At 37.5% G+C, this 10,049-nt stretch overlaps 1 protein-coding gene across 1 annotated transcript; it reads left to right on the forward strand.

Moving 5' to 3' along the window:
- Window positions 1-8,042: 8,042 nt before the first annotated feature.
- ccr10 (chemokine (C-C motif) receptor 10) lies at window positions 8,043-9,816 on the forward strand. Its single transcript, XM_015015461.1, has one exon. It carries the CDS (start codon window positions 8,057-8,059, stop codon window positions 9,209-9,211), a length of 1,155 nt encoding a protein of 384 aa, XP_014870947.1. The 5' UTR covers window positions 8,043-8,056; the 3' UTR covers window positions 9,212-9,816.
- The last annotated feature ends 233 nt before the right edge of the window (window positions 9,817-10,049 follow it).

Here is a 10,049-nt window from a genome sequence, read left to right on the forward strand (position 1 = left end):
TAAGTAATTACAATCATTGCACTGCATAGCTAAGCAGAACAGAACTAAATTAAGATTAAACCTATTTAGCATCTCTAATACTGAAGTTGAATATTTCGTCTGTCTGTCTTTGAGGTTTCCTGGACAGTATCTTCTGTTGCGCGCAGTCATTCGTTTTCCCCAACATGCATTTTAAAGAATGTGGAAGAAATTGGAAGTTGCTGAACTTCGAGTTGTTTGCAGCTTTAACTTTGATTAATTCCCCTCTGCCCCAAAACACTGAAGCTTGCTTTTTGCGTACAAGTTTCATAACCTTATCAGGCACCGAGATGAATTCAGAAGGTGTTTTTTTTTCAGCTATACAGTAGTCAGAATTCTATGTAAAATCACCACCATGAAAACAACAACAACAAAAAAAAAACTACCACATTGTATGAGATAGTCAGATTGACTCATAGCACCCAATTCGAAGTGGAGAAACAACTGTCTGCAGTCTGTCAACACATCAAATAAACCACCACTCCTCTGCAAATGTATAGACACACTGACACATAAATCTGTCGTGACTAAGTTGTCAGCGTTTGAAACGACTGTCAAAAAGAAAACACATGCTGCGTGTTGAACGCAGGGCTTTTATAATTGGGCAAAAGGTCTGCTGTAGAGCCGGAATATGAAAACTGGACGCATTAAATACAAGAAATTTTTTTTTCTTTTTTTTTTTGGAAGAGAAAATGACATTGACATTTTCTTTAAATTTTAGACAGGTCTTTTATTTTTTAGCTTGGTAAAACAAGTTAAGTTATAGTTTGGACTCTTACAGTGGAAGAATGCTTTTGAATGGCAGGTTCCTTGCTCAAAGTAAGAATCTGCTGTGGACTCAGACTGAGGTGAAACGAAATGTTTATAAATCAACCCTCTAGTGGTGAAAATGAGCCGCTGCGAAGCAGAAATTCACCCATTTGTATGAAACTCTTATGTTTGTTTCCTTTGTTCCTGACCAGAGGCCTTCTCCCCTCACAGTTTCACAACTGCTGTCTTTCCTGTTTCACAACTGCACTGACTAATGCCCGTAGGTAGAGTCTGCTTATAGTTGCTTTCGACTAAAGGGTGTGGAATGACAATAAAGCTCCCAAGAACATTTGTTTTTTTCTTCACTACAGATGACGTCCTTAAAAAGAGAAGGCAGTTGCTTCATTAAAAAGACCAATTAGTATAGAGTTGAAGCACCTTTGAGCAGGAAATATTTTTTTCTTTATTATTTAATTTTAATATTCTGTAAACAAAATATTAAACAATTCAGAGGATCTTTTTGGATCATGACGTAGCCATTATTAAGTTTTTATTTTCTGTAAATAAAATGATATTTAAATCAGCTAACACATTATCTGGCAAGTCAAACAGACGTGTAATTTAATTTCAAGGACACGCTATGCGGTGGTAAAAACATCTCTCGCAGTCCTCAAATTTAACAATAAGCTTTTGTTTGCTGTTTGGTGTGCTTGTACCCACAGCAGTAGCTCATAAGCTAAATCTGTCCTTTACAAACAAGTTGTTGTTTATAATGTATCATTGCGTTCTTTATTTCCTTCCTTTTCTATTTCCTTCCTATTATGCATAAGCATAGCTTGACATTTGATATGCTCTTATGCATCATTAGCACCATGGTTGAAATGTGATTATGTTATTCATATTATTAGCTCAACACCTTTAGAACAGTTAAAACCAAATATTGAAAAAGCAAAACTATGTTTATTTTTTGTAGTTTGATGAACATACAAATGATATCTATTAAATAAATGAAGTCTGTAAAGTAGAACTATAATTCAAAAAATGTAAAATTACTTAAATTTTTTTATTTTTTTTATGTGAAGCCCAATCAGAACATTTGGAGAACTGGCCATTATGAAAATATAACAGACTTTCAGGTTTAGTCAGTTTCAGTCACACTTTAACAGGCACGATAAAAGAAGATTCATTTATTTACTAAATGACAGTGTAAAATACCATTTCTCCTTACAGCTAAAATGCTGCAACAACAAAAGCGTGCTTGTAATACTGAAAAGAAAACGGCTTTACTTCACGAGGACTTTTGTTCTTGGGTTCCGATCCGGATGTTTGATGCCACCTGAGAGCGATGTCTGCAAACAAACAAGACAATCAAGGAAGTTACTGACTTAAGCAAAAAAAAAAAAAAAAAAAAAAACAGAAAAGATTTTGCAGCTTGAACAATTTAAACACTATTTGCTTGTGACTTGAGTTCTCATTTTAAAATTTGCAAAACAAAAAAGAAATCAAGACCCAGAAATAGGTAAGTATAACAGTTGAGCATTATGACAAAAGCAAGATAATAATAATATCAACAATTTCTTTTAAAATGTTTTATGTCTTGGTAATATATTAATGTGAGGTAACTTGAGATAAGGGATATGAGTCTGATGTTATCTGGCATTCATCAGCAGTTCCTGCAGATGCACCAAGGAGATTTCTCTTACTGGCAGATACTGATATCCGGATTTCTTTGAGGTGTTGCCTGCTGATTATACTTCCTCTTGGCCGTAAAGCATCCGACCTCGTTTTTTTTTCACCATTTTTTAGTTCAACAAGTTCAACGTGCAAATAAAATAAACATAAAACCAAAACATATGCAGCATATTTCTTGATTGAGGTAGTAAGCCCACTGAAACATTTCATTTTTCGGCACTCAACTAGTTTAAAATATTGACTGGGGCATCACTTATTAATCATCTAAATAAAAATCAACTTTAATGAGTATGTTGCCAACAATAGTGTTTTAAAATCAGTCCACATTTGCTCTGCCACAGAGGTAATCCTTTTTTTTTTTTTCAATATTTTAGTCGAGCTGCGATCATCGTTTACTCGTTTTCAGCAATATGGAAGATCAGTTCACATTGTTGAAATCTGAAAGTATCAAACTCCATGTCATTTACAGTTCTTGATATGTATTTTTATTGGGTGTTGATGACAGTTGAGCCCAAGTGGCATGCACAGGTTGAAGTGTAGGTCACCAGTTTCACACCAGTTTGCATTTACCACACACACAAACAAGTATAAAATCAGATGTCAACCGCAATGTGGATCAAGGATCGTCAACATCTGAGCACAGCTGTCAAGCGTGCCAAAGTTCCCATGAGCAAAAGCGCAGCAAACCGGCGCATTGTGCATTTTTCTCATGGTCTGGAAACAAGCCAGTGTGGTCTGGTGTTTGCTTGCGATCGTCTCTGCAGCGCCTCGGCGTCTGATTTGCACCGAAACACTGGCTGTACATGTACTGTAGACTTATTTCATGCTTTTTAATCTGATGCAAAAATCAGATGACGACCCAACAATGCTAAGAGGGGACTTTTGGTCTCTGAATTATTGATTTGGGAGAAATTTTAAGCAACTGAATTTTTTTTTTTTTTTTATCACGTTTGTCGTTTACTGTAGAGCTTGTTTAACATATGATGACATGTTTAAAATTTTCTGGTTTTGATGTCACAACAGACACTAATTTCAATAATTATCTACACAATTACAGTAGTGAAAATGTCTGAGTCATAAAAGCTTCTCATCCAACAACAACGAGCAAAATATGACTTCTTGCTCCGTTCTTGCAGTGCTTTAGAAAATGCATCCCTAGGTCTTGGCCATCTCAATATTTTAGACCAGATAATTAAGTGCTATTTTTAGCAAAAAGAAACATCAAGTGGTTTGGAAAGTTGCATGCTGCAGAGCCCAGCAGGCTGAGTATAAGTACAGAGGCATGATGCTTCCAATACAACGTTCTCCAGCTGGGATTCATTTTGCAACAACAATATGAGTTGAAGCAAAATGCAAGAGGGATTTTTATCTGTAAAAACCAAACTTTTCATACTCACATTTTGGAATATGTGTTACTTTGTGCTAGTCTGGCGCTAAACTCCTATAAATACATCTTAATGTGCAAAGTGTCACATATTGAAACTTCAGTTTAACTTCAAGTTCTTGACGGTCTTGTGTCCGTCTTGTGACTTTTGAGTGCCTGACTAAAGATGTTCACATGCAGTCCAAATTTGTGTGTTTGCGTGGGCTCCTTGTGTTGACAGTGACGATACGTGCAGTCAGACGACGGTGCCACTCTTTTCCCAGTGTAGATAATTCATGTCTTACGGACAGCAAGGAGACCAAAAATTCACTCACATTTTTGTGAGAAATCACTTCATCCTTTTCCGGTTCTTCTGTTCATTTTCCCCTTCTTTTTTTTTTGTGGCAAACTGTGTAAAACATTAGCATATAATTTCATGCTAAGAGGCTGTCGTGAAGACTTCTCATCTAGTTACGGAAGGCAGTTGTTCAGCTTAATGCTATGAATAGGAGTGTGAACTTGAGGTCCGAGCAGCTTGTGTACAAAGGACACTCAGAGGCACGAGAAGTCTTTAAAGGTGAAAGAGGGTCGACTCCCTAACGATCATAACCTCAGAAGTGAGAGAGAGGTTATGAACAGGGTCATGTCCAAGTTGGCAGTCACACCCAGTGTGGTGGCACCTTTTGTCCGCCAGCTGAACTTGACTGCGTGAACTTTACTAAATCATCTTTATGCTGAGTTTTCTCAAGCTCAGTGTCAGTGGGCACTCCCCACCGAGTCGACTGCAGTTACTTTATGCTGTTTTCCCAGTCAGAAACCAATGATGATTAGTCATTAAGCAGTTCATTGTTGCATTGTGAAGCAATCTGCAAGTTCACAACATAAGATTATGGACAGAAAACACTTGCGAAGTGTGCTATTTTAAAATAATAAAATGGGTTAGATCTGGCAAATACAGAAATCTGAACTGAAAAATAGACAAATAAAAATTTTAATTTTATTAAAACACAATTTTTTTTTTGCAGTTTATAAAAAAATAGAATCTCACTGAGTTGATAAGCTAATAAAAAAGAGATAATTGAAAAGCAACCATAATACCACAACAGAAGCAAAGTCGAGGTTACAGACTGGTTTTATACCAGTCAGTCACATCCATTTGTGGCTTTGTAGGTCTTTAACTGACGGTTTTCACTCTTATTCTAGCATTGCTGGCTAAAGATACATTTACAAGAAAGTTTGACTTGATATTGCAAATATGGCAACTTCAAACATTATTCTGCACACCAAGATGCTTGTTAAACAGCTATTCTTTTGGTATAAACCTGAGAAACTGCAACACACAGTCTGAGGCGTGTGACAGACGTAAACTGCCATCAAAAAAGAAGGCAGGACTTCTGCATGTTGGCATCGTCGAAGCAGGGGTATACGAAGGTCAACAAAACACAGAGCTGGTTTTATTGGCTCGTGGTAGCTGAGGTTAAGCCCACAGCCTTGTTTTTAAGAGTGCAAGCTCCTCAGAGCTGTTGGTGCAGGAACAGGAAAACGACCTGGGACATGCTCAACACCTCAGGTACGTTCAGTTTTGTGAAGTGGAAGTTTTAATGTAGACTGAAAAATGATTGCTTTTAAGCAGGGAGATATTTATAGCGACCAAAGCAAAATGTTGGATTTAGTAAAGTAATATCTACGTTATTTTTTTTTTTACTTACTTCTTTATCAACCTGCATAGTACGTTGAGCCTCAGCAGTCGATTTAAATGAAACAGTTACTAGCTTTACTACCACTATAAATCCACCAAACGTAAACTTTCAGGATGTCTGATTGTGGTTCATCAAAATCTTAGCTCACTCATGACTCATTCATGTGATTTGTTTTGGGGGGGTTTTTTATGTTCCCATTTCTTTTCACATTAAAAATGCTATGTGCGTACAATTCAGAAAGAAATCTGAGATATGGATATTTTTCTGAAAAAGCAAAACAAAAGCTAGAAATCAATTAAGTTGCGGTGGCATTCCTGAACAGAAACATGACACACTCGTTACACGCAGCTGCAAAAAAAAAAAAATGACTGAAATAATAACTGCTGCCCACTCAAACTTGGCGACATCCCTTAGTCAGTGGGGGACAATCTCACTTTCAGCTTTATCTAGAAGGTGCTGGTTTTCCTGATATTGCTATGCTTTGTTGAATATTTTACAGTAAAGTGTGTAACATCAGGCCGCTGAATAAAGAACCCACTGACAATCATTTGTTAAAAAATCGAAAACGATTCCAAATCCAGACTACACATTTCTAAAGCCAGAGCTTTCGTGTGTAAAACACATTATTAATGTTTTTTTCTTTAACTTTGCATTTTCAAAAATTAAAGAATATTTTATTGTTTTTAAATACATTAAAATTGTACAAAATTCTAGATGTGTTCAGTTTAATTAAGATAAAAGTTAAGTTAAATTTGATTTTATGATTATTTTGGAAAGCTAGAAGAGATGAACAATAGTTCTTCCGACAAATATGTGGTCTATTAAGCAGAGACATGATTCAACCAGCTATCTTAAACCATTAAAGTAGCAAGTTTTTAAATGTAGATTTTTATATTTCAATTATACAATTTTGTTAGTATATCTGTGCACGTAAAAAAAAAAAAAACAAAAAAAAAAAACGCCAGTTGGAGTAGATTTAGTACCAACCAACACTAAAATCTGGAAAACATCAAAAGCAAAGTGAAGAAGCTGATGACTCAGAGCAGGAGAGGAAGGAGATTTGGTGGCATGCAACATAAAGTGCTGTCACTTTAATAAATGAACAAAAATATTAAATGAAGCAGGGTTTTTTTTTTTTTTTTGGTAAGTTTTAGTTTCTCAAGAATGACAAATTTGTCATTCTTGTACGTTGTCGTATGACAACATACTTTCATGTACGTTGTCGGTGCATTAAGAGTTGGGGTGTAGATTGGATGGAAAACCCCTGATATTCTACGTTGCTATTTTACTTGAGTATTAGGACCGCGTATTTAAGAATATCTTGTGAGATTTGAAGAATTCATTTCAGAATTTTTTTTTCTAATTACATAAAGTTAATTACATAAAGTTATCGCTTTGCATTGCGGATGTGACAAAAATACAATAAGTTCGCATTTGATGGTTTTGGAAGACATAATTCAGATTCATTTCCTCCATTTTTGACCATTTTTATTAGTCTTCTAACCTGTACACAAATTGTATTTCATTCCTTTTTTTTTTAAATTTGCAACGCAACTAATATTTTCCACTCATTTCCGATTTTTAAAAGCAGAACTTGTGCAGAATTAATTTCAATGTAACATTTAACTTATTTCTGATGATTTAAGAAACCTTAGAAATCATTCCTAGCACATAATACATTCAAATTACCAGACACAAATCGACCCAGAAAGAAATGTTCCGCTTACCTTTTCAGAAAACCTCCATAACACAGACTTGATCTCTTAGTAATGAAATTTATTCTTAAAAGCAAAGAGGACAATTTAACACTGTTATCTGCCTCATTGCTAGCAGAGTGCAGTGAAACATGAAATGAAAAAAAAGTGATTGTGAAAACTGCCTATAAAGGCTCTTAGCACGCGACACTGACTGATCTGACGACCGTCTGACTACCCACGATTTCCCCTGTGCCAACGACCTGATGCCAGTGTCACGCAACACGCTTCGGTATGACTAAAGTGTCTCTGCTGCTTACTCAAACTGAACAGCAGAGCTGCAGCTCCTTGACTTTTAGTCTGCTTGTACCAGTTTGTATTTCCTGATCTCTTGACATAGTGGGCAGAACTCTTCTCAAAATGAATCCAGGCTTCATGTAAATTGGAACCTGTCGTGCGATAGAACAATAATACGTCCTCACGCAATCTAGTTGTGGCGTGGCATTTTGCACAAATCTGAAATGACTCACAATATTCACTACAGGCTGATCAAAAAGCTAATGGTTTAATGTGCAGTAGGTGTTGGGGTTCAGCTTAGCTTTACCACCTACAGACAAAATTTTGAAATGGTTCCAGTTAAGCTTATTTTTTTAAATTCAAGTTCTACTAATTAAATAGCTGAAAGAACAAATATAGGATAAACAACTGAATGTACTCTGTTTAGACGAAATGTTTCTTTTTACTTTGAGTTTTCAGTTAAGGATGTGATTGTGTTTTAGGCACCAAACTTCACTGCATGAGGAATTTACACGTTTTCTTTCTGTTTCCCCACAGAGAAGATGGACTACCCCAATTGTGATCCTCTCAACTACAGTGATCCTATAAAGTGCTGGGAAAACTTCAGCAAAAACGAATCTGACTTCTACGAAAATGACGACTTTTGTGAGCCCAGTACAAGCGAGAAGTATGTCATCCCAATGTTCCAGACATGCGCCTTTTGCCTGATTTTCTTCGTGGGAGTTCTGGGAAATTGTCTGGTGATCGCCACCTTTGCTCTCTACCGACGCCTCCGGCTTCGTTCCATGACTGATGTGTTTCTCTTCCACCTAGCGCTGGCTGATCTCCTCCTGCTCCTCACTCTCCCTTTGCAGGCATCCTACACTCACTGGGGTTGGATTTTCCCTGTCGCCCTCTGCAACGTGATGCGTGCATGCTATGCCATCAATACGTACAGCGGACTGTTGCTGCTCGGCTGCATCAGCATTGACCGCTACATGGTTGTGGCACGAGCCCAACAGATGCTACGACTGCGCAGCCAGATACTAACGGCGGGGAAAGTTGCTGCTGTAGTTGTCTGGATCGTTGCCATTCTCTTGAGCTCGCCTGAAATCCTCTACTCTGGGGTTTCTGAGTCTGAGTCTGATGGCAAGAAATACTGTGTCATGCAAAAGAGTGGGCACGTCAAGATGACCACCAATGGAGCTATCATAGGCGTCTTCTGCGTGTCTTTTTTCACCATGGTGGTATGCTACACTTCCATAGGTGTGGTTCTGTGGGAAGGCCACGTGCATCGCCGTGGGAAGCAGTGGCACCGGCAGCGCACGCTAAAGCTCATGGTTGCCCTGGTGCTGGTTTTCCTGATCTTCCAGCTTCCATACACGGTGGTTTTGTCTCGGAAAATAGCGGGGCAATCCTGCGATCTGATGGGGGAGTACATCACCTGCACTCTGGCATACACACGCTGTTGCCTCAACCCCATCCTGTACGCACTGGTTGGCGTACGTTTTCGCAAAGACGTACTGCAGCTCATGCATGACTCTGGCTGTCCATGTAGACTGCAGCTGAAGCTGCACAGTGTCCACTCCACATCCATCTCTGCCTCTTCTCCTGCTCTCACTGTCCTCTCGGTTGTCTCCCCAACATCACCTGATCGCAGTTGCTCCAGTAGGGATGGATTAACCTCTCTCAAGTTTCAGTTTCCAACAAGCGAATGATCTCGAAAGTAGAACATAAGTGTCTTTGCTTTAAATATGTCTTGTAGCATAATGAACGGACGTTGGAAATCAGTTTAAAAGTAATTGGATCCTCTCCTCAATTTCTGTATTGGTTTCCGGCAGCACGACTTTAAGCATCTGCAGCTGATCGCTTCACAACAAAGCAGATTTTATCAGTCGCTTTTAGATCTTTAAACTCCAGTCTCATGTGTCAAGAAGGAGCTTCTTATAAAAGCTACTGCTCTTTAAGATGTTGAATATTACTGTAGTGATAATGATAAGTTGTACAGATTTTTCCACTCAGCATGAACAGATGTTAATTGTTGTTGGTCAAAGCTAAAAAAAAAAAAAAAAAAAAGGGGGGAGAGACTTTAATTTTTATACACCCATTTTGTACAGTTTACATTTTAATACCCAACTATGAGAAAATAACGTTTTGCTTTATTGTATAGAAATTCACAGCAGCCTTTGTGATTTGTTCAACCTGTAAATATTTTATTTTTGTTTTTGGCTTCGCTTTCAATTTTTGTAACTTATTGCATTATACATCATTTATTTTTGCTGTACAAAGCTTGTCCTGTTTTCTATGAAGAACCATTGTTGAAATTCAAATAAACCAGTGATATATCGCCTCTTCTTTGTTGCCCGTTTTCTTTTTTAACATTCTCTGCCGAGGATAATAAATATTCACCTGAAAATAAAAAAATCAGACTTTTCAGAAAATTCATTGTAATCTTGGCCATTTTGACTTGGTGCAGTAAACGTAGTATATTGTGGTTCAAAGTCAGACTCTATCTAAATTTACAGCAGTTGTCTTAACATGCAAGCTAATCAACTT

Source organism: Poecilia latipinna, unplaced genomic scaffold, assembly GCF_001443285.1.
Source record: "Poecilia latipinna isolate Pla-1442-1.1 unplaced genomic scaffold, P_latipinna-1.0 Scaffold1914, whole genome shotgun sequence".
NCBI classification, from domain to species: Eukaryota; Metazoa; Chordata; class Actinopteri; order Cyprinodontiformes; family Poeciliidae; genus Poecilia; species Poecilia latipinna.

Coding starts and splice junctions, on each gene's coding strand:
- ccr10 (XM_015015461.1), top strand. CDS start 8,057: ATGGACTACCCCAATTGTGATCCTCTCAACTACAGTGATCCTATAAAG.